This window comes from Rhinolophus sinicus, chromosome 6, assembly GCF_057876585.1.
Source record: "Rhinolophus sinicus isolate RSI-liver-muscle chromosome 6, RSI-T2T, whole genome shotgun sequence".
NCBI lineage: Eukaryota > Metazoa > Chordata > Mammalia > Chiroptera > Rhinolophidae > Rhinolophus > Rhinolophus sinicus.
This window is the reverse complement of record NC_142506.1, coordinates 51,467,950-51,492,954: the sequence shown is the minus strand read 5'-3', so window position 1 is coordinate 51,492,954 and position 25,005 is coordinate 51,467,950. Positions and strand designations below refer to the sequence as shown.

Genomic DNA, 25,005 nt, shown 5'->3' with positions numbered 1-25,005 from the left:
AAGGCACATGCATTCCAGAGGGGAGACATAACTCTTTCAGTGACTCGGAAGCTCCACCAAATCAGTGAAGCTTTTGGGGATTCAGTGGTTTGGGCATGCTGGGATATCCCCTCAAAAGTCAAAAGCAAATTATTGCATATCCCACCTCCCATATGAAGAAAGGAATGCAATGCTTGATTATGTTTTCTGGGTTCTAACCCCTCTAAACACAGTTCTCAAGGAGCCCAACACTCGGTGGCAATGGACGTCAGCCTCATTTCACTGCTGAAAGAGGCTGCAATTCATCCTGATTGTAATGACACATCGTCGGGATGTGAGCTAGCCTTTCCTGCATGCAGGGCTTCAGGCAGCACCCTGTGTGATGGGGCACTTTTCTGTGGTAGCAATTTGCATGCAGGTAAATCCATTTAACATTTGTAGCACATGAGCTAGATGCCAGGCTCTGTGCTGCTGAGGAGGCAGCCAAGGAGGGTCTCCCTCTCAGTCATTGAATAGCTACTGTGGGTTTCTTTGGTTCTTGGACAAGAGAACTGGCGGCATTAAAACCATTTCACAGGTTCAGTAAGCAAACAGTGAATTCAAGTGGCCTCATAATTCGGTGGCTAATTTGAGACTGGGAACCAGAATCATTTATGTTGATCAGATAAACAAGTCTTACTGGTAGGCAGCCTGTTAAAGGGCACTTGATGATAAAAAGCACAAAATAAAATGGAATGAAATAACTTTGAATGTCAGCTTTCTGCCTTGAGATTCCACCTGGAGGTTCCCTTCCCGTCCTGAGTGAGTCGTGTCAGGATGGGAAGTCTGGGCCTCTGGGCGACACCAGGAGTTCTCTCTCATACATCTCCTATCCCCCCGCCATGGACCCTGTGAAGCCGCAAAGTCCAGGCAATGGACTGAAGGAGTCAGGCGACATTCTGCGGCAGCCTCCAGGACCTCTCTGCTCCCTGATGTCGACACAGTGATGAAGGCTTCCTTCTACGCAGCCCGCCAGCTTGCAGTGGCCTCTCACTTTAGACGTGCACGTTTCACTTCCACGGTGTTATAACTGTCCACCCTGTTTCCCACTAGAATCAGAGCATGTCGCCAGGAGGGATGAATGACAGCAGCCACAATAGGACAGAACAGGAACCAAGATGGATCTGTCCTAGTCACCCCAAGCCCCACACACCCACATTTGCCAAGGGACAGGCCTATTTTAACTCACATAGGAGAAACTGAGTCACCTTGGGAAACTCCTTAGCAATGGTTCAAATCATCCCCGGAAAGCATATAGAGCAAGAAGAGGTCTGGGTGGACCCGGGGAAAGGCCAAATCAAGGGACAGGACAAGTGGCACTGGTGACTCTAAACTTTGTACATAGCAGGGGCCTGGGCAGCAATGAGAATGGAAGGATGGTGATCGTTGGGGGCTCATGTTAAAGCTCCATGAGCACAGCAACGATGCAGCTGTTACAGCTTCATGCGATGAATGCAATGACAGATCGCTGCAGGGCCAGAAATATAGAACAGTTTCTATTCACATAAGAAATGTGAGTTTATTATGATAAACGGATATTCTGTTTATCTCCTTAGGGGTTCTGAGGAGAACTGGCTCAGCAAATGAGGGAGAGGCAGCTGCAAAAGGGAGGAGACGGGGAGGGGGGGGAGAAGAACCCCAAGAAAATGGTATCCTGGAACCTGAAAGACGAGAGTTGTTGGAAGGAGAAAATGCACAGTGCCACATGCTGAAGGATGAAAGATCAAATAAGGTAAGGGCTAAAAAGAGGTGCTGGTGTGTATTATTGCTGACCTCCTGAGAGCATGCATTAGTGTTGGGACAGACTCCAGACTGCAGGGGTTTAAGGAGTGGAGAGGCAGTGAGCTAAGTGGAAAGACTGAGCTCGGCCAACTCTTGCAAAAGGTTCAGGAAGTGTGAGTAGAGGGGGCTGGGCTCCCAGCTCCACAGGACATGAGCAGTATGAGAGAAGTCAGATTTATGAGCTTCTCCTGTCATCCCATATATCTGTGTACATCACGCAGATTCCCACCTTTAATCTTCACACGGCTCTCTGAGATGAGAAAGCATGTTCATTCTGCTAAGGAGTACCATGACGCTCAAAGAAGTTAAGTAAGCAAGATGTAGAGCCCAGGTGCGTGGTCAAAGTTTTTCTTTCCATGACAGTCACATGTCTGGAAGAGGCAAGAGAAAGTTGACTGGTTGTTCTTTTAAAAGAGGAGTGGGGCATAGGTATGTTTATGGGAGGAGGGGAATAAATCCTCCCTAACCCAACTGTTAGGAAGTGTCCCACTCTCTGCCACCTCTTATTTTACTAGCTCACTCTCTTTAGTACCAGGACTCCAAGTGTCCTGTCACCAGCCCCCATGCCAGATCATGGGTCAGACAGAGGGATGAGAGTGGGTGACAGTGTTGAGTAGAGGGAATCAACATGGCCTCAGCCAGCTCGTGTTTCATGTGCTTTGTGTGCCGGACAAAGAAGTATAATATTTCCCACTGTACATCATGGGCAGTGTTGCTTTTGTTTATTAAAATATCAATAGATGGGACCCTGGACCAAGCCTAGGCACTCTGGCACCAGCCATTTTCCACAGTGCTGTTCCTATCTCCTTCCCTACACAACCTGTGTGGCAGCGACATTATGTGTCTTTGGTTACCTTCTGCCACCTAGGTTCCGAGGAGCGTGATGGGGCCCCACAGTACCCATGGACACTCTGCTCTTCTCAAAAAAGAAACTGTGCAACAAAAGAGAAACAATCTAGCCCATTCCTCTGCTGAATGATGCTACATTCTGAGTATTGCCACATTTTAATATTTTCCCAAGTCCTTTATTGTATCACCCCCATTACATCCCAAGAAGTACACTTGGCCGAGATAATAATCCTACGTGCCAGAGGAGAAAGCGAAATGCCGGGCAGGTAGGAAACATCTCAATGCTTCCTCCCAATAGGGATTGGCCAAACGGTGCAGCTGGGGGTTATTTTTCCCAGGTCCCCAACCCAGTGCTATTTCCTCAGGCTTCAAACCTGATGTCATGTGAACTTTCCTGGGATTGTGGGGGCTTTGAAGAGGCATAGTGGGGAGAGAGAGAGAGACATGCGCTGAGCATCAGATTTGGTGCCAGGCACTGTACCAGCTGCTTCACATAAAAGGTTCATTTAAGCCTCATATACATACTCTGCATCAGGTAAAACTAACCACTTTAGTGAGGTAAAAATAATCATTTTGCAAAAAGGGAAAACATACTTAGTAAAGTGAACTAATTTATCCAAGATCAGAAATGGAGGTGATAGTAGGGAGGGCCAGGCCTGGAACTAGTTTTCCCTGGTCCAGGATGTGGGGCCACTTCTGGGAATTGGACGGTCTGGGTTGGCCCCACCTCAGTGTATTCTGGGTAAACACTCATCCTACCTGCCCTTCCTACCCCCACAAGGCAATAGTTTCAATGAGATCGTGTATTTGAAAGCCACCAGATTCCAGAACTGCACTATATACCTGCTCTTTGTTATCGAGAGACAGAGATAGAGAGAGACAGAGAGACAAAGAATGGGGGAGGATGAGGCCACGCCTCTCTTCAGTGACGTCATCACTTAATCACTTGCTGTCCATTCCTCATCACTAACTTAAAGCTCTGAGAGCTGCTCCCTTTGATTCACCCAGCAAACGTGGAGGACCTGCCATCATCTTCCTTTACGGCACTCTGTTCATTTGAAGACTCCTCACTCTGTTGAATGACCTTGCTGGGAAATCAATGAAGGACACATACTCCTTCTGCTCATTCTGAGTCTAAAGGTCCAGCTAAATGGCATATGTATCAGAGACAAGCCCTGGACTCTGGGTCCTGCAAGAACTGTGTCTTCCCAGCCATTTGGCCCAGGCAAATCAGTTAACTTCTATGGGCCTCTGTTCCTTGTCTCTTAAAGGGAGACCTTGGGGGTAGTAACTGTGCTTCCTTTCCTCCATTATTGCAGAAAAGATAACAGAATATACTGGAGTGTAGCACTACTTGGTACCAAATCTGGGTTTTAATCCCAGCTGTCTCTCTTACTAGCTGTGTGACCTTGGGCAAATTCCTTAACATTTCTGATCATAGTTTTCTCTCTGCGAAAAATGGCAAGGACTGTTGTGAGACTTACACAGCCTATTTCAGCCTCAGGTGGATCCATCTTGGCCTTCCTTCAAGAGGGTTCATTACTGAAGTACAAAAAGGTCCTCTGCAAATGGCAGTTCCACTTCTCCAGAGTCCTCAGCTCAGACTAGACTGTTTGATTACATAGTCACTGATTTTATTATGAACCCAAATTTCTCCAGCAAAAAAAAAAAAAATATCTTGAACTGATCCTGAGCAAAGTGACTTTCTCTGACCAATAAGCAGGTGGCTGTCCCCTTTCAATCCTCAGAACTGACCTCCTCCTGCCAAGTGAGGGGGAACGGGGGAGGGTAAGGAAGAGGGAGAGGGCTGATGTCACACAGCCCCTACATAAGGGCCTCCTTGAGCCTCCTGCAGGCGGGTTGGAAGCAGCTGGAGGAATGAGTTAGGTCCTGGCTGTGGATTTTTTTTTTTTTTTTTTAAGCCAGACACAGACAGGGCTGTTGAGCAAAATGCAGACTCCGCAGAAAAGCCCAAGCCTCAGACCATTCAAGCAGAGGAAGAGCTTAGGTAAAGTTCTGGGGTAGCTGTCTGGGTTGCCAGACAGCGAAGGGAAAGGATACAGACTGCTCTCGCCGTTTACTTACTCTTTTGTACTTGAAATATTCACAGCAACCAGACAAGAGGAAGTGGCTGGAATCCGGGCAAAGTTCCCAAACAAGATCCCGGTAAGACTCCGTTGTACTTTTGGAAAAGGGGTACACTATTCTGTTGTATGAAAAAAATAATAATAATAATAACAACAACAAGAACAAAAAACCCACTCTCTCTCCCTGTTGTAAGAGTCTAAGATACTGAGAGTTCTGAGTCACATTCCTAAGGGCTGAAACTCTCGACAGGTGGTAGTGGAGCGCTATTCCAGGGAGAAGTTCCTGCCCCCGCTGGACAAGACTAAGTTCCTGGTCCCCCAGGAGCTGACCATGACCCAGTTCCTCAGCATCATACGGTAGGTGATAAGGTGCACATGGGGACGCGTGCCGGCGGTCCTGGGCTTTTTCTGTTTGTTTTGATAGTTTGTTTGGTTTTGAGGATAGGGGGTGGGGTGGCGTTCCAGGAGAAGAGAGGGAAAGGATTTTCTTTGTGACTCACTACCTTTTAGGTTCTGCAGTGCCCAGAAAAGATGTTCTGAGAATTCATCTATTTTAAACAGGTGGGAGAACCTTTGAGATAACAAATCTAAAGACAGTCAGAGCTGCTAACATTTCTAAGAATTTCCTAAAGTAGTCTTGATTCCAAAACGAGTCCAGAAGACAGAAGATCCTTTCTTCCTGATAGTGTGGAAAACCCGGCCAGTGTTTTCCCAGTAGAGACACGGCACCTTGTTAGAGTGTGCAAGCCTGGGGAGTGGAGACCTCTACAAAAGGCAAATGTTCCCTGCACTGCTCAGAGTCTGAGAAGAGAGACACGGAAGGTGTCCCCAGAACACATTCTTCCCTTGGGTTAGGGCACAGCAAAGAGGTAGTAACTACTTTTAAAGCTTAAGGCAGTGAAGTGGTGTCACCTGACCCATGGATTCAATACAAATGACTGGGGAGTAACATGGACGTGACCTGGTAGCTGGTGCTTCACAGGTTGAAGTCTGGAAGGGCCAGCCCTTGGAAACCCGATAACTATTGCAGCTTATTTGTTCAAGAATTCATTATAAATATGTTAATCTCTGTTCTATTTGTTTCAATAAGTAAGATTATTCTGATTCCTCTCCTCAGGGAGGCTTAGGTCAGTTCACTGTGACTGCAGGCAACTGAGGTAGAACAAGAATTAGAATTAGATTCCAACAACTTGCTGCAACATTAGGGGACTTCCCTCCTCCAACAACTCTTTGAGTTCTGAGAGGCATTCTTTCCCCACTTCCCAGTCAGGGGCCCTCCTGTCTTCTCCACCACCCCTCACCCACACCCCCATCCCCACGTTTGATGTTCACAGTGTTTATTGAGCACCAACTGTGTTCTGAGTGTTCTCTGGGCTCTGTGTTCACAGCAGTGAACAGAATAGCACAGATTCCTGCCCTCGGCCTTCTCCCCCAGGGGGGAAGCCACAACCCTCATAACAAGAGAGCACGGCAAAGACAGGAGATGCAGGTACAGACTCAGGAAACAGAGCTTCCTTCGGAGCCAATGGCAACACACTCACTCCCAGCTACCCATTCCCATTGCAGAACAGTTCTTTTTTATCCAAAGACCAGTCGTGCAGTTGTGAGCTAAAACCTTTGGTGTTATTCTGGGAGGGTTTAGCTGGTTGTATAATTACTCAGGCTCCAGCCACCCCCATCTCCCACAGCTGCATGTATCTAGCTCACCTGAGCTCTGAGGCTGAAGTGGGCAGCCTGTGCTGCCTCCCCAAGTAGAGCAAATGGATATGTGCTTCAGGTGAGACTGAACTTTTACCTGAGTGTTACGTGTCATGCTGTCCTCTACTCCAGGATGAATCAGGACTTAGATTGGCCTTGACTTGTAAAGCGTGTCCAGTCAAACTTGACTGCTTTGCTATCTCCTTGATGTTAGGGGAGGAAGGGCAGGGGGAAGAAAGAGCACATTGAGAGGCAGTAGATTGCTTCTGAAGGTCACCCAAGGCTGTTTAATATGAGATGCTGAAGGAAATTGGGATCCCCTTTGTACTTCTGGGGAAATACTTACCTTTAATTTCAGAGCAAAGAGGGGCTTCCACACTTAGCGTTTTTGTGTTGGTGTGTCCCCTAGTTCATGATGGGAACGCCTGCCCCTTTTTGCGGAAGTCGGGAGCAATTCACTTGTCTTGAGCATCACACTCCTGCAGATTCCTAGGCTGCTTCTGAGACCTACTAAACCAAATTCTGTGGGCTGGAGCCCAGGAATGTGCATGTTCAACAGGCCTCTCCTGGGTGATTCTCAAGTTTGAGGAGACACACCAGAGTGGGGAGGTGGGCATCTTGGATGGAGGTGTTTACAGTGGCCACCAGAGGTAAGGCTTTGGCTCCGTGCCCTTTCCCACCAGGTTAGCTTTCTCCCTTCCTCCCCCTCTCCCCACTCCAGGAGCCACATGGTCCTCGGGGCCACTGAAGCCTTTTACTTGCTAGTGAACAACAAGAGTACAGTTAGCATGAGCATGACCATGGCCGAGATATACCGGGATTACAGGGACGAGGACGGTTTCGTCTACATGACCTACGCCTCCCAGGAGATGTTCGGCTGAGGGGGCCTGAGGCCCCAGGGATGGAGCAGCCTACGGGGCGGACCCTGCCATCCTCTCCAGCTGCAGGACCAACCGACCGGCTTCCTCCTGTGCGTGGTGGACCCACGGGGAGCAGGGCCGCCCCGCAGGAGCGGCGCCCACGGGACAGGTAGGCTGGCCAGCCTGTCCCCTTTAGTGCGCATGCCCTGTGTTCTCTGGGAAAACGCGGTGCTCCTGGGGGTTTTGTAAATAATGATCTTCTGGGAAAGAGGTGGTTCCACATGTGGTGGTTCTGTGCGATGGCGAAGTGTCTTCCGTGGTGGAGGCCGCAGACCCTGGAATTTGGTGTCACCTGGTGCGGCCGGAGTCCGGTGGATGCTCCGTCATAGAGAAGCTGGGCCTGCACATGGGACTGGCTCTGCGGAACTGAGGAGCCCGTGTGAGCCTGGGGCGGGCTCGTGGGGTGTGGGGGGCGCTTATCTGAGTCATTAGATTATTGTTATATTCCTCTGCATTCACTCAATTCGGTTATTTCTTCTTTTGTTCTTGACTGTCTGTGCCACACAGGTTTATGCAAAGTTGTAACTTTTAAAGTTACATATAAAGTAATGTAACCCCTCTGAGTGTTTCCTGAGTGCCAGGCATTCTTCTAATCACTCTACATGCATTAACACCTCATCACAACTCTCCGGGTTAATTATTGCTATCATCATTTTAGAGATGAGGAAACTGAGACCCAGAAAGGTGAAAAACGTTTGTCAAATTCACACAACCCAGTTTACTGGGATTTGAGATCAGGGCGTCTAGCTTTAGAAGCCAAGCTCCTAGCCCTCTGCTAGGTGCCCTGTCTTCGATGATGTTGCTCTACTTGCCCAATCCCTACTGGGTGCTGGAGCCCCACAGCCCAGTTACGCCCACAGGGAACTGGGTGGAAGCTGGGGAGTGCAGCGGAGCTGGGAGCACAGATCACGGTGGGGTGTCTGGGTGAGCAGCACAACCAATGAACAGACACGTACCTGACTGCGGGCCCTCCTCCTCTCAGCCTTCCGCATTTCCTTGGTCTTTCTTGAATCCCGGTGTCTAAGACTGTCCCCACACTGCAAGTACAGAGATCCTGCCCTGGGGTGTTGCTGGGTGAGCGGTTGTGTTCTGTTTGGCCTCCAAGATCCTTCCTGAGGTAGCTTCCCTCCTACGTCAACCTCTGGCTAGAGATGGGTGGCTGCAGCTGCCTTGTTTGTGGTGAGCAGTGTTCACTTTCCTACTCTGTATAATCAACCAGCTAAAACTCAGTGGCTGAAACCACCATGACTTTGTTATGCTCGTGGAGTCTGGGGTTAAGGAGTTTAGCGTACACACACACACACACACACACACACACACACACACACACACGCAGTGTCCACAACGTCTGGGACTCAGTCTGGAAGAACTGAAAGGCTGGGAGTGACTTGACCAGCTGGAAGCTGGAGTCATCTGCAGGCTTCTTCATTTTCTTGTCTGACCCCTGGGATGGGATGACTCAAGGCTGCCACAGCTGGGACTGGAGTGGTTCCATGTGGCATCTCTCAGCGTGGGTTCCAGGAAGGAGCATCCTCAGAAGGAGCAGCTGGAGAGCATATGATCCAGGAAGCCAAGACTGAAGCTGACCTGTGTGACAGTGATGAATGTCAATCGATTTTGGTCTGAATTTTTTTTTTTTCCTGTATTTACTTTCTTAGCCTCTACGCAGGTATTTAGAATTAACTCGTAATTTGTACTTCTGTAAATTATGACCACTTTTCTTTTAGTCTAGTCATCATTTTCTATTGATTTTTTTTTTCAAGTTCACAAGGTTGAGTAGTTAACTCTTTATATGCCATGTGTATTAAAAATAATTACCCAGTTCCTTTGGATCTTGTTTATGGCAGACTTTTTCTCATGTAGACACTTTTTATTCTTCTTCTTTTTTTTTTTTTTTTAAGAATATTTGTTATTATTATTATTTTTAAAGATTTTATTGGGGAAGGCGAACAGGACTTTATTGGGGAACAGTGTGTACTTCAGGACTTTTTTTTTTTTCAAGTCAAGTTGTTGTCCTTTCAATCTTAGTTGTGGAGGGCGCAGCTCAGCTCCAGGTCCAGTTGCCGTTGCTAGTTGCAGGGGGCACAGCCCACTATCCCTTGCAGGAGTCGAACTGGCAACCTTGTGGTTGAGAGAGCATGCTCCAACCAACTGAGCCATCCGGGAGCTCAGCGGCAGCTCAAGGTGCCGTGTTCAATCTTAGTTGCAGGGGGCAGAGCCCACCATCCCTTGCGGGACTCAAGGAATAGAACTGGCAACCTTGTGGTTGAGAGCCCACTGGCCCATGTGGAAATTGAACCGGCAGCCTTCGGAGTTAGGGGCACGGAGCTCTAACCGCCTGAGCCACCGGGCCGGCCCCAACACTTTTTATTCTTATATGATCTTTCCTTTGTGGCTTTTGAGGTTCCTGGCCTCAATAGGAAGACTCCCAACTTCAAGATTATAAAAAATGTATACCTCTTCTAGCACTATGGTTTCATTTTGTTTACATTTAAGTATTTGAAACAATTGAAATTTATTTTGGTAACAGAAGAAAGTACCCAGGTTCCATTTTTTCCAAATGTCTCATGTCCTTTAACAGATAATCTGCCTATGGCATTTGAAGTTGCTGTGATTGTATGTCTATGTCTTATCACCATAATAACCCCCAAACTCCTTAAGAACATGGACTGTGACTTTTCTTTTTGGATTCCCCATGACTTCCAGTAATACCAAGCACATCTTAGGTGGTAAATGCTTGGTGATAAATTAGACAGTCTTGGTGTCAACTTCAGAGAGAGACAATGAAATAACTGGATTGAGTTGTTTTCATGGTGCTTGGGTCAGGCAGGAAAACCATTGTGTTTTGTGCCTATTGCAATGCATTAGTCATCCTCTCCCCACCCCTATAAAACCAAAGGGAGCAGATTTTTTAAAAAAATGCAGCTGCTTATGTCATAGCTGACCAGATATGGAATCTACAGCTGACCCCACATTGACTTGAACACATAGACTAGAGATCAGCAAAACTACTGCTATGGGCCGTCTGACCTGGGGCCCATGTTTGTAAATAAAGTATAATTGGAATGCAGTCACATCCATGGGTTCACTATTATTGTCTCTGGCTGCTTTTGTCCTATATGGGTAAGCTAAGTAGTTGTGACGTGGGCCATATAACCTGCAAAGCCTAAAATAGTTACTATCTGACTCTTTACTGAAAAAGTTTGCTGACCCCCTACTCTAGGTTTATAGGAATAATTTTATCATCAAGATATACCGGAGGATAAAGCATAACAGAAAGAAGTAGCATTTGTTGTTCTTTTGGTGCTACATGAGATCAGCAGAAAAGCGTTTCCAAGTCTATGAGGCTCCCTGATTTTGTATTGCCAAGCCCTTGTTTGGAGGAGTTTAATACAGACACATACACAGAGTTCCTCCCAGGTCACATGGCAATCTTAATCATGCTCCATTGTCACTGGTCTTCTCCACGCCTCCTTACCCTGCATGTGCCTCTAAAATCTGTATGGGAGATTTTTAAGTGTACATTGCGTTCTTTCATGAACAAAAGCAAATCGTCCATACCAATTTCTGGCAAACTCTCTCCAGGTTAGAGGACTGGAGCTCTAGGGCAGGGTTTCCAGCCTCTGTGCAGTTGACATTCGGGCTAACGATTCTTTGTTGTGGAAGATTGCCAAGTGCATCGGGGGGATGTTTACCAGCATCCCTGGCCTATACCCATTATTGGGAGTGGAGGGCAGATGCCAGTAGCACTGCCCTCCACTCCCAATAATGATACCAAGAGCCTCCAAATGTTGGCAGATGTCCCCAAGGTGGGGGGGGTGGGGTAAGCAAAATTGCCCCCATCTCAGAGCCACTGGACTCTAGACCCCGAGTGTGGCCTGTAGACAAGCATTGGCCTCATCTTGGACTTGTTACAAAGGCAGAATCTCAGGCCCCTCCCCCGAACGACTGAATCCAAATCTGCAATTTATCAGGTCTAGATCTGTTGGGTGGAAACACCGCACTCCTCGGGAAAGGGCAGTAATCGTCCTTCATCTGATCCATCCTGTTTCCATTGTTTGAGCACATACCTGACACAGACCTGCGTTAAGAGCCAGTGTGGTGTCCTGGGAAGGGCTGGGGCTTTGTCATCACATTGACCTGGGTTCAAAAGTAGCGTCTGCCGCTATGGGTCTCGGGGATTATTTCATCTGGTCAGTGTCCTCAACTGAAAAATCTCTGGTTTGCTTCAGAACATGAGCACCTTCTGAGCCAGGTTACTGTCGAAGAATCAGTACACTTTTAGTTTCCAAATTTTGAAATCTTTTATATAAGTTTCTACCCAGCGATGAAATCGCAAAGGCAGCAAGTTTCCATCTAACAGGATCACCCCTGGAATTGTTTCCTGTGCCCGGGAAATTCTAACTAGTTCAAAATCTGAGGGTTCTCTACAGACACACATGGAAAGCAGAGTTGACAAATACCACCGGGTGGGCCAAGCCCTCATTGTTAAATAGCCAAGCAGTTGTGGCCAACAAACATAAATTCCTCCAAATTTAAAGTTCCTAGGGTGTATTCTAAAAAAGATGGCTCTAGCCAAGGGGGAGATCAGATATAGATGTTGGGGAAAGCGTTGCTAGAACATTAAATATGTCCCCTAGACATGAATTCTAACCAGCCCACAGAGAACAATTGCTGAGAACTTGAGAGCAATAACACATTACAAAGGAAAGCACAGTCCTTTCAAATCTGGATGTTGCCATGGCAACTGGAACCCTTATAAAGGCACAAGTGGTTCAGACGGATTCTGGGGGCAGGGTTGGGGAGCGAGGACCACAGACCACCACATGGGAAAGGAAATCGGAGGAGGGATAAAAGTAGAGAAGTTCTAGGAATACGTCCCAGATATTGCTATTTTATATTTTTATGACACCTTTTACCAAAAGATAAACACTGCATGAATGTTACTCATCCCCAAGCACCTAGTTCAGAAAGCTCATCCACTGCCATGCCTCACACACACTAAGTAATCGAATGGCTTTCCAGTTACCTAAATCGAATTAGCACCTGAAAATCAACAGTGTAGACTCCTGGGTGAGCAAGAAACAGGAATCTGAATGAGGGTGGTCAGTGAGCAAGAATCTTCCGGGAATTGATTCAGCTTTTAAGGGAAATTGATATTAAGACAGAAGTGCTCTGGCTGGGGGACAGGAAATTTTTTTTCTTTTTTCTTTCTTTTTTTTTTTTTTTGGACAGGAAATTTTTAATTACTGTAAGTGACCAGCCCCAATCATAAAACAAAATGGACAGTGTTTTGTGAATTTAAATATTATGGTTCCCTCTAAGTACTATACCCTTCTGGGAGAAACCCTTGCTTTGGCACCCAAAGATGTGGCCTTTTCTCCTCATTCCATGTTTTTTTCACTTTCTTTCTTGTTTGTGAATTATTATTATTATTATTATTATTATTATTATCATTATTTTAATATTTCAGTGTCATTGCTTACGTTGCTTATGTTTTTTCATGCCTGGAGTGTCCTCCCTCCAGAGACAAACTCCTACTCATCCAAGATTCAAGGCAACCCCTTGACTTGGTTCTGTGCCCCTTCCATTTTAATCAATGACACTCGTTTTTTTGGGATCTACAATGTTCCTAGAGCTTTTAGTTAATATTCACTAAGACCTTGGAATATATTTATTATGATGATGATAATTATTATTATTTTACATTATTATTCCTATTCTAGGGATGAAGAAACCAAGATTAAGAAAAGTCAAATAATGTTACTAATGGCATAGAATCATAAACCTGCAGCTCAAACTCAGATTTATATTATCTGTCTGAAAAACATTTTTTACTAAGGTTATTAAAGGAGCAAACAGTCAGTGTGCTAAGTAATGCTGATGACCTAAGTAAAGAAAAAAGAATTTGGAAAATGTAGTAAGAACAGTGTGAGCCAGGTATGAACTCAGGAAGGACACTGGTAGGTATGACGTCCCTGAGCAGGTAGAGGAAGGCACTTCATATATAATTGACATATTATAATGTATTAGTTTAAGGTTTTGTGGGAGTTCAGAACGAGTCACCCTAACATGTGACATGCAGATCGTTTTGAGATAAAGGCAACTAGCTGTGGGCTCAGACGAAACTTCTGCCCCTCCTTAACTACCTAGAAGAATTTGAATTAGGGGCCTTACCCATGAAAAGAGATTATGTGAGACAACCTCTTTTGACCCACCTATAGGGCAGGACAAACTTCTATTTACTAAACATCTGCTCTTCTCAGCCTCCTGCAATGACCCTTTGAAGCCCCCAAGGTACCTTACCTGTCCTTAGCTCAGAACGTCTTACATATACATTTCCTCTTTCTGTCTCTGAATCTCTCCTGCATGTGGGGTCTCTGACTCTCACAGACATACATATGTAAATTTGGTTATTTTCTCTTGTTAGTCTATCTCATGTAGAATTAATTATTATATCAGCTGAAAGAACCTTGAAGGGTAAAGGAAAGTTTCTGCCTCCCCCACAAATCCTAATAGTGAACAATTTATTGGCAGCTATGAGCCAGACATTGTGCTAAACTGTTTCCATGAAAGGCTTTATTTAAACCTCACAATAATCCTGTGAGGTAGGTACAATTATAGTTCCCACTTTGACAATGAAGACACTGAGACATGGGAGATTAAAAAAAGGTCACCAGACAGGAAAGGGGAAAGCTGGGGATTGAACAGTGCCTGGTCAGATTCCAGAAGCCAGTCTTTTTCACAAACGTCACCTGCAGGAGTCTTAAATGCCCATCACAATGAACTTGGCTTTCCCTGAAGAGACACAACTGCCCTGGATTGGTATAGCTGACCCTTCTGTTGGAATTGCCCTCTTCTGGGGCTGCATGGTCCCCTTGGTGGCCCAGACTTCCTGCTGCACAGTCACCCCCTGTGGTTGGGCCTACTCAGGCCTACTGAAGCCACATTTCTGTGGGAGGTTGGGAGGCAGGGGGCTTGGGTAACTGCATGTCCAAATTTGAGGTGTCTTGCTCTTGGATTCGCAAACTTTAAAAAAATCTTAATATTAAATTTAAAATTCTAAAATGTAAGTATTAAAATGTTTTCTTTACAGATTTGTTTCTCCCACTAGACCATGATTTCTTTATGGGCAAGAACATTAGTTTGTATCCCTAGAGCCTCATACAACCTGCCACTAAAGAAATGTGCCTCCCTCATTGTCACAGCACTCCTACGATCCCCAGTTAGACACTGGATAAATTCTCACTTCCGTGGCACGTTACCTGAGGTCCTCCGTGATCTAACTCCCTGCCTGGCCTTGTTTCCTGGGACTCGACTCCTTCTACGGAGAGCTATAGACAGATTTGATTTATGTTTTCTGGAGTTTCCTCACATGCGCCCTGCCCCTCCCCTCCACCCACTGTGCAGTGTTTTAGTGACTAGTGCTTCTCCATGTGGCTTTTCATTCATTGTCAGCTGAGTGTAGTTAGTTGGGTTCTAACTCATGGAGGCTTACCATTCCTCAGACCCTCAGGATTTCTATCCTCACAAGTCTTCTTCCGTGGATACTCCTACTTAGCCCAAGAAAAGCAACCCCCTCCCTGCCCCATATTTTCCCTATAGAGACATAGGTAAATACCAGCTGGACATATCTGTCAAAATTTCCAGCAATGAAAGCAAAGATTTGGGGCTGAGAAAGCCAGATTTATTTATTTGGATGTGGGACTGGATGGGTCTTTGGAAACTTTTCTTAATCCCAGTGCCATTTTTAGCATCTTTTAGAGACATAACTAAATTAACTGCTTGGCACAGAAATGGATTCTACTCAGAGAAGTCTGGGGTGACCATTTCCACCTGTGTAACTAGCCTATGTTTGGGGTGCAGCTGACAACTGCCGCACCTTACCAAACATTGTGGGTTTCAAAACAACTTTGCCTGGAGCAGGGGTCAACAAACTTTTTCTCCAAAAAGCCAGATAGTAAATATTTAAGGCTTCATGTCATCTGTTACTGTTCTGCCATTGTAGCTCAAAAGCAGCCAGAGGAAATATGTGAATAAATGGGCATGGCTGTGTACCAATAAAACTTCATTTGTGAACACCAAAGTTTGAATTTAAAATAATTTTTCACACATCTTGAAATAGCGTGCTTTTTAATATTTTTTCCCCAACCACTGGAAAACGTAAAGACCATCCCTAACTTGTGTGCTGTGCAAAAACAGGTGGCATGTTGGATTTGGCCAACTGGGCCACCATTTGCTGGACCTGGGTGGGATTAGTGGCTGTGTCATCATTCATCAACTTAGCCTGGAGGGTTTATTATACAAGATTTCCGGGCCTCATCCTAAGGGTTTCTGATTCAGAAAATCTAGGGAGGGGCCTGAGGATTTCTAACAGGCTCTCAGGTGACCTGTGCCTGCAGGTCTGGTGATAACACACTTTGAGAACCACTGACCTAGAATTCTAGAATGGCCACTGTCTTATTTTAACTAACAGCTTGATGGTGTGGACAGAAAAGGGCCACATTCAAAGCCTGACAACCTCAGGGGCGGCCAGCATGGCGGGCCCTACAAACTCAGAGACTGAAATTAACCACATGGGATGGTCTGAATAAAAATTCCTAACTAAAAGCAGGTCATGGCAGGTAGTCACATCCTGGGCCTGTAACTTCCTTGATAAAGGTCAACCTTCACCTTAACTGATGAGCCTGTCTACTGTCTTTTTGCAGCTACGATAACATACCCTTGGAATGTCAGAGTAATCCCTTTTTCCAGACCCCTCAGGACACAACCCAAGGCACCAGAGAAACTCTCATTGTTACCTTGTTTCTTGAATAACATCTCTATGTGCTGTAATAAAGTATTAACTATCTTGTACCCACCAATGTAAAAGAAGTATGTGTCTCCTTTTTCACTTTTTATCCAGTCCCAGAGATTTCCCCGCTTTGCTTTCTCCCCGCTCCCCTTAAACTGCCACCAGTGGATTTCATGTAACCTTCCCTACATCCCCTTTGAGTCTAATGTATAAAATAAGATGCAGAACTTCCAGTCTGTGGAGCATTTTCTCTATTTGTTGCGATATTCCTTCCTGACAACTGTCATCAGTTTGACTGCAATAAACTCATAAAAATTCTCTACAGGTTTGGACATTTCTTACACCCACAGTGGTTTCAGCCCTGCTGACAGTCACTGCTGTATATCGATTTATAGGTGTCATCTACATCCTGCATCAGCTGTGACTGTGGTCCAGGAAGTCAGGGTAAACCTTCCACAGAAGTGCCTCAGGGCAAGAGAGCAGCAAGACAAAAAGAATTCACCTCCAGGACAGGCAGCTGGGGGGACAACAGGGGAAAATGCACATTTTGGGAGAACCTGAGGCTCCTGAGAGTGCCTGGGAAGGGACCACCTACACCTGGGGTGGGGCTGTGCCCTGGGTGCTGGGTTCCCGGAGCTCCAGCCCCAACAGGCTGGAGGGGCAGGCCCCGGGTAGGGAGCAAGGTTGAGGGGCCAGCGGCTGAACTCCCCTTAATTTCTACAGAAACCTTCTTCACAGTGACAAGAGAAACCAGGGTTGTGAAAGCAGAATCCAAGTCAGTTTTGGGGAGTTGTTTGTTTTTAAGTTGTATTTGTCATGTGTTTTAATTTGTGGTTATTTTCTGTCACCAAAGTGCTTTCATGGTGGTTTGGGATCCGGGGACCTGTGGATCCCGTGGTTGTGTGACCCACCGAATCCCTCTGTGATCTAGACTCCAGTTACCACTGTAAGGAAGAAAAAGCTTTTCCTCTACTCTCCTAGGTTCAATCCCTGGGAGCCTGGAATTAAAATAGCAAAAGACAGATTAACAAGAGAAAAGGTATACGATTTTTATTCATATTTACATGCATGAGGGAGTTCCTAGAAAAGAAGTGCCACTCAAAAACCTGGTTAGACTTGGAGGCTAATAGACCATTTTAACAAAGGAATGGGTTTTGGGCTTCAAGGAATGATAAATCGTGAAGGGACCAGGAAATATCTGGGGAAACTCATGGAAGGTAGGGTTAGTGTAGTTAAGGTCTGTTTATGCAAATTCATCCGTCCATCTCTGGTGATCAGAGCTGCTCTCCTCCTGGTGTTGCAGTCACAAAGCCCGTGTGCTCAGTCCTTCAAATGCCCAGTATTCAATAGATCAGAGTTTGGAATAAGGGAAGGTTTGTTAATCAAGACAATGCTGACCTGGGGTGGCTGGATGGTTCAGTTGGTTAGAGCGCGAGCTCTCAACAACAGGGTTGCAGGTTCAATTCCCACATGGGATGGTGGGCTGCGCCCCCTGCAACTAAGATTGAGAACAGCGACTGGACTTGGAGCTGAGCTGCACCCTCCACAACTAGATTGAAGGACAATGACTTGACTTGGAGCTGATGGACCCTGGAGAAACACACTGTTCCCCCATATTCCCCAATTGAAAAAAAAAAAAAAAAAAAGGCCACAGCCCCATAAAAAAGAAAAGAAAAAAAAAGATGGTGCCGACCTGAGTAGATGCGAGTGTTCTACATTTTCTCAAATCCATCTTAAGCCAGAAGGTCAAGTGCCCTGTGTGTCCAGGGACTGGTGAAGGGGTTGGGCAAGAGATGGGCTCTTAGGAAGAGGCCAAATATCCAAATCTCTTTGTTCCCCAGTGGGTCTGAGTCTGGTCCTTAGGTTCTGGTCAGAGGGAGAGAGGGAGAGAGAAAGAACAAGAGAGAGAGGGAGATGGAGAGAGAGAAAACCCCCCCCCAAAAAAAAAAAATTATATATATATATATATATATATATATATATATATAGAGAGAGAGAGAGAGAGAGAGAGAGAGAGAGAGAGAGAGAGAGAAAGAGAGAGAGGAGAGGAGCATTTCACTTTGTTACACTGACGGGCACCTTCACAAAGGGAAATTTATGGCCTGCTTTTAGGCAGATAAGGGAGGGCAGAGAGCTCTTCCTCGCCTGTTGAATCTCTGTCATGCAGGGGACCCTGCTCGCTGCACCATTTGTCGTGCGGGGTGGCCTGCAGGGTCTCTGCTCCCGCTCCCCATACAAGAACGCAGGATATGGTGAGGCCAAAAAGGAACACCCACGGAGCCATAGGTAGGGGAGTCATACCACTATATTCTCTCTGGTGGCACTATACTCTCACTGGAGGCTGGATCCACACTGTCCGCAAACCGCCATCCACACTTGCCAGCCCAGCCGCCATCTTCTTGCTAGGCCCCCATTCTCTCTCCTCTCCTCTCCTTCTGCTAGCGTAGCCACAGCAGTTATATTAGTGGCCAATGGCTCACTGGTTACAGCTGACGGCCAACTAGCCACAGCTGATGGCCATGCAATCACAATTGATGGCCATTTACTACCTGAGCCAGCACCTGTCTATGTGAGGCCGAGAGCCTGGAAACTACTTTCTGGGGCTCTGCCCCCACAATCTCAGTTGCCTTCAGCCTGAAATAATCCATATGCCAACACTCCCTATGGTGTATTTCAGGCTGGCATATCCTGACCCCCTTCACTGTCATCACGGGCTTGGGAGCCAGCCTGCTGGGATGTGAATCACGTTTCCCTCTTTGGTGACTGTGGTAAAGTTACTGAAAATTCTCTAAGCCTCAGAACCCTCATCGGTAAATATGGAGGTAAAAAAAGCACCTACCTCATAGACTTAATGGAGATTTAATGAGTGAATGTGTGTAATGAGCATAAAATAATGCCTAACAAAGAGAGATTAAGCACTAAATAAACGTTAGCTACTATTGCTAGACAGTTAGCCAGCTGGGCTTCTGTGCAAACGGCTGCTCACAGGACTGTCATCAATGGAAGCTACCTCTATGTTCTGGTAGTTTTTAAAAATTCCACCTTTGTCCCTCCAAAGAGTGTGCCAGTAAGACTCAGAGGAAAGATATTTGGACTTTGACAATAGCTGAGAGATCTTTAAAAAGGGTGCGAATCTGTCAGGCTGCTCCTGGGCTGGGATCCTGTGGGTCCCCCTGCTCTGACATTAAAACTCAACTGCATAACTTTGCCTGCAAGGCCTGAGCTTGCCTGGGGAGGAGAGCAGAACATGCCACCTCCAAACAGGACACTTAGCATATTGATTGTCTTCAGCTGTAGGCACTTGAAAACCAGCAAATGCAAAGAGAAGCTTTTTCTGAACCCCTCCTGTCTGCCTAAAGGCAGATCCTCCAAAAGGAGCTCAATTGTTGTAAATCTCCTTTCTAGGAGTTTCATCAACCAGGCAAGATTCACTGATTCACTCTAATCACAGGAAAGGAGATAAGTGCACACCACACCCAAACACAATTTGTCACAAACCATCATACCTCACATCTATTCTTCTAAAGGACCACTAGTCTTTCCTAAAAACTGTTTAGTTCTCCCCCAAGAGGCCTACATCCCCCGCCTCTTTCCCTATTAAAATGGTATTTAAGCCTGAGTTCTAAGCCACCTCTTTGAGTTACTAATTTCTCTTGGTCATCTCCCATGTATACATGAGATACACAGGTTGATAATTTTTTTTCTCTTGTTAATTTGTCTTTTATTATGGGAGGTCTCTGCCAAGAACTCAGAATAGAAGGAAATTCATTTTCCCTGCCCTACAGTCTACATCCACTTCTTCAGGTTGCTGTTATCCTACTCTCTTTGCTCATTACATGGGGCTCATTCTTCCTATCTCTTCTTTTTCCCTGCCCCAGGCTCTCTGAGCACCTTGTATCCTCCTTCTACGGCTCTTGTCCCCATTGTAGGTCCATTCCCATTTGGGAGATGCTTGGCTCACGTCTGTCTACTCCACCAGACTATAAATTCAACAAGCACAGGCGCTGTATAATCAACCCTGAAAACACAGCATCTGGCACAGTTCCTTGAGTCCAATAAGCGCTCAGAAGATATGTGTGGCGTGAACGAAAGAACATTAGGGACCAAGGAAGTCATTAGAGAACGTACCATGATACAGGACTTGTTGGAGCTGCTTAATTGGTACTTTTAGTGAGAAGGCATTGGCAGGCTACACTTACTAACAACAGTGGCTACCACTCACCAAGTGCCTACTAGTCACTCAACAAGCATTAGTTGAGCACGTACTGTGGGCAAAACCCTGGACTTGGCACTGGCCATAGCCATGCACGGGACAGCCAGAAAGCCTCGCATTACGCACAGATGCTCGTTTGTTGTAAATTTGTAACAGATAAATTGCAAGAATAGCACCAGGAACTCCCCCATGTCCTTTACCAAGATGCCCCAATTGTTTTCATTTAGTCCCATTCTGAGGGGGAAAAAAATTCTTTTAATGTCAAACTTTATTGAATAAAGTTACAGAAATCTTGGTCAAGGAGGATTTAGAGGCTCAAACAAGTTTGTAATATTTAGTGCTACGGCCAGTTGCTGTGGAATGTTTTATTCCTTTCTCTCCTAATCATGAGTCACTGAGTTGACCATATTGCCCATAAAATGAGTGACTGCACCCTCAGTGTGTTGCTCGAGGAATGAATTCATGACAGTGAAGTGTGTTTTAATAACCTCTGATGAAAGACATCATGCAAAAGTTACATACACTTTATTTCTTCCCGTCGCTTGCAGCTAACAGCTGTGACCAATTTTATTTTTGTTACCAGGATTAACGTACATTTTCCCATTTCCCTCATGGTAGGATCTTGCCCTCACCCCTCCCACCCCCGGCTCCTAATGGTCACATGTGCACATACCCAGCTGCCTTTACAATTGCATCATTTGTGAGTTCCAGTTACCATGGCAGCATAAAGGCTTTGGAGGTTGTGTTTTCCTTTGTGAAGATTTTTTTGCATTCCTCACCTCAGCAGTTAAGCCGTCAGAGCTGATTGACAATTCAGATGCCCTTCAGTTAATATTTGTATCAACTGAAACTCTCTCAACGTTCCTAGCTACTTTTCACCTAACACTTTATCTGATCCAGGATTTCCGTGCTGCACAATTCCAGAGGTTTTTATTCTCATAGCAGTCAGTGAAATGGAGCCCCCTGGAATTGTGCAGTCTGCTTTCCTTCACGCTGTACACTGCTGACCCATCAACCTCCCCTCTTCCTCCAATGGATTGAGGTGTTTTCAGACAATTCAGATTCACCTGTTTAGGTCTTTAAACTCTCTTAGGGCTTATGGTGTGTATTGGACAACTACCGCATGGGTATTTCTAAACCCTGAGAAGCTGAGTGGAACACTATATGGGGACAGAGTCCCAGAGAGCAGTTTCCAGGCTCTCAGCCTCACATAGAAAGGTGCTGGCTCAGATAGTAGATGGCCATCAATTGTAACTAGTTGGCCATCAGCTGTAACCAGTTAGCCATTGGCCACTGATATAACTGCCGTGGCTGAGCTAGCAAGGGCGGATTGCAGTTAGCAAGTGGGGCTGGTTGGCAGGCAGAGAAGGGGACAGTGGATTGCGGATCCTGCTTTGTGTCTCATCCGGCTGCCAGTGAGACTGGGGTGCAGGAAGACCCATTGTTGGGGTTTTGGCGGATGTTTGCTTCCTGTGTCTCCAACCCAGCCGCCAGCAAGAATATAGTGGTATGACTCCCCTATCTATGGCTCCGTGGGTGTTCCTTTTTGGCCTCACTATATGCTGCGTTCTTGTGCGGGAAGCGGGAGCTGAGTCCCAGCATGACAGTGGAACCCTGTATAATTGCAGAAGTATCAAGGTAAACTACATCCTGCTTTAAGAAGTCTCTGGGTTTCTTGGTGAGAGACAGAAAGCACTTAATATTGTACATTTGGTTAATTTTCCTGAGACTAGTTTAACTTTGAATGTGTTAATGCTTTCCAGCCAAAGACCACCAGGAACACGCCTGTCATTGAATAAGGTGGATTTATCGTATTACCCATTACAGTGAAGAGAAATGCAAAGCGTGGGCAACCAGCGTGCATCTCAGTGAAAGGGGATAGAAAGGTGTTACAGGGGTTGGGCTTGTGTTTGGTGATTTGGAAAATGTTTAAAGAAGAATGGCTTTGCTCTAGATCTGATGTGGTCAGGAAACAGGGTAAATTCCATAATTAGGTATCTTAGTAAATCTTATCTATAAAGGAAGAAGAAGGCTCAAGCTGTGATGGGTAAAGAAGCAGCTATCACTCATATTTGCCACAGCTGTTAGCTGCAAGAGAGGGAGGGGAATAAAGTGGAGACAATTTGATCATGTTGGTGGTTTGGTCATTTTTGTGGTTTGGACAATGTGCATGTTATTGTTATGTTCAGACAGGATTATGGAGGGCCTTGTTTTTGTCTTGATCCATCAGGGACCGTCCCAGAGTGGCCCTGTCTGACGTCGATGCTCTGAAATTGACTATGTCCCCAGGAGGGCACTGCGGCCTAACTGTGAGTGCCGGGCCAGCTCCCCAGTGTGAAAGGATGCACTTTTCTCTTTCTCAAATAGGAATTTCAGAACTCAAATTTCAGCAGTGAAAATTTAAAATATAGTTATCTCATGTATTACTTCTTATTTCTATCCTAGTTTAATCCAGAAACAATTTGCTGTGATTGTGAAAGAAACAGTTTCTTCCAACTTTCCACAGAGAGACATTTCAAAATTATAGAATATGAGTTGGAAGAAGGTCTAGTCCAAAGGTTTTGCAAACGTCTCCTTTATCAAGATATTTACATTAAGTGTTGGTCATATATAGAATCCACTCAGATTATGATTTTGACAGCCCTCCAAAAACTTTGTTGAAATTAAAAAAAAAAAGTGATTCAAAAATCACTGTAACTCTTCAATATTGGCATGTGGGGCTGAAGCAGATAAGAGAGGCCATTGATGACAATTCATGAGCAACTCCTCAGGGTTATCTGTAATCCCAACCTGACCTTTTCCAATGGAAGGATAAACTCAGTTCGTGCCAATATAATTTATGTACAGCAGAAGTGACTTGCATCATTGAGTCCTTTATAAAATTAGGAAATATTCATTGATACACCTCATACTAGATCCCACCACAGACACATTTCCCCCATGAGATGGAGAGCCACCATCTCTTGAGTCTAAACCCTCATTGTATGGATGAGAAAAAAACCTGAAGGTCACAGAGGGAGAATGAAGCCCCTGGAAGTGTAGGGTTCATCCAGGAACAGACCGTGCTTGGCTGCCCTTCCGTCATCAGCCTCTCCAGTCATTGTGGGCTCCCTCCCATGTTTGGTCTTCCTACCTCTTTGATATTCCTTGGGTTTCATCTGCTGGCCTGGAGGCTACCTCCCCTCCACTGCCTTCACTTCACCACGAACCCACTGCTCCAACCCCCAACACAACTTCCCAGCCTCCCAGACCCCAGGTTCCCGTAAATGTGATGGAGATAGCTGAGATAAAATGCGCAGAATAAGCCTGTGGTAACAGCCTAGAACTTTTCCCTCAGACTATGATCTTTATAAGGGTAGGGAACATCATAGCTTTTGTGCTTCACCAGATGTTGAGATGAGGGTGGGAACAATGTGGAGTAGGGGGTGGTGATTTTTAGAAGGAACTGGGCTTATTTCTCTAAGACTAGGTGAGAGGAATGCCTCTTAAGCTCAGGAAGTTTGAGGAAAAGGGCAGAAGCAGGAAGGTCATTCTGTTCATAACTGTCTATAATCTGCAGTGCTAACACGTGTCCCAAGCGATTCTAAAGTTTGAGAACCCTTGAGGTAGGGCATCCCTGAGTCTGTCTGTCAACAATAGCTACCATATCCTGTCGTTTCCTAGGCCCTCTACCTGCTTTTCAGTTCCCACAACACTACTGTACTCCACAAGTACTGTTAGCATCCCCATTTTACAAGTGAAAAGAAATAGAGGCAACGAGGTTTAAATACCTTGCCCAAGGCCACACAGCTAAGAAATTGCAGAGCTAGACCCCAGGCCACTTGGTAGCAAGAACCAAAATCCTTCTGTTCGTTTCTTGAGAACTATTCCGTTTAGAAGACTATAAGAAATAAGATGTGTCTTTTCAGAATGATAAGGGAGTCACCAGGTCACATTGTCCATATCTTGGTAAATGAGACAGAGATATAGAAAAATCTGCCTCCTGCCCTGAGAAGGCATTGCACAGCACAGCCAAATTACTACAAATCTTTTAAAAACAGGAAAATGACCCCATTTTGTTATGTCAGGCTTTCCTGTAATAGGCAAAAAATTTTTTAAAAATTTAAAAACACATGCACAGTTTATGGGATGTTTTAACCAAGAAATGCAATCACGTCCAGGTAAAGTCAAGTTGGGAATATGATTTATCCAGAAAATTCCATCAGTCCTTGTAACTTTCTTGCCTACTTACCAATTCTATCAATACTTATATTTTTCTAAACTTGCACTGTAGTGTATTCGTCTCTAGTTTCTATGAAATAATAAGAGTTGTCAAATGACCGATGTGAGCAGCACATCCTCTCCCCAGAAACTAATTCACATGAGAAGCCAAATTATCATCACCAGGTTGCTTCATGGATATAGAGACAAAACAAGATGAAGTACACGATTATTAATCTCCAGAGCAATCAGCTGCAAGGATTCGTCCCAAGAGTTTTAACTCCCAAACATACCCTGTGATTTGTCACATGACTTGTGTCCTTCTCTTTTTCTCCTTTTCTTAAGCTCTGCATCAGCAGTTCTCAATCTGATATAGTCGCTTCCAAAAAGGGCGTGCAGAATTTGTGCGCGTTGTGTGTGTACTGGGGAAAGAGTTCGTACAAG

At 45.5% G+C, this 25,005-nt stretch overlaps 1 protein-coding gene across 2 annotated transcripts in view; it reads left to right on the top strand.

The window, feature by feature from the left end:
* Positions 1-4,521: 4,521 nt before the first annotated feature.
* Positions 4,522-25,005, top strand: part of LOC109455326 (microtubule-associated protein 1 light chain 3 gamma) — a 30,746-nt gene continuing 10,262 nt past the window's right edge. The window contains exons 1-4 of one of the 2 annotated variants that reach the window (XR_016021544.1): positions 4,522-4,657; positions 4,760-4,815; positions 4,987-5,093; positions 7,156-7,463. Coding sequence is in view for 1 of the 2 variants with exons in the window: in XM_019746808.3 (XP_019602367.2) it covers positions 4,600-4,657; positions 4,760-4,815; positions 4,987-5,093; positions 7,156-7,315 (381 nt within the window). In the remaining variant the exon portion in view is untranslated. Of the gene's footprint in view, positions 4,658-4,759; positions 4,816-4,986; positions 5,094-7,155; positions 16,467-25,005 lie in introns of those variants that run through there. The other variant, XM_019746808.3, reaches the window with a different exon arrangement.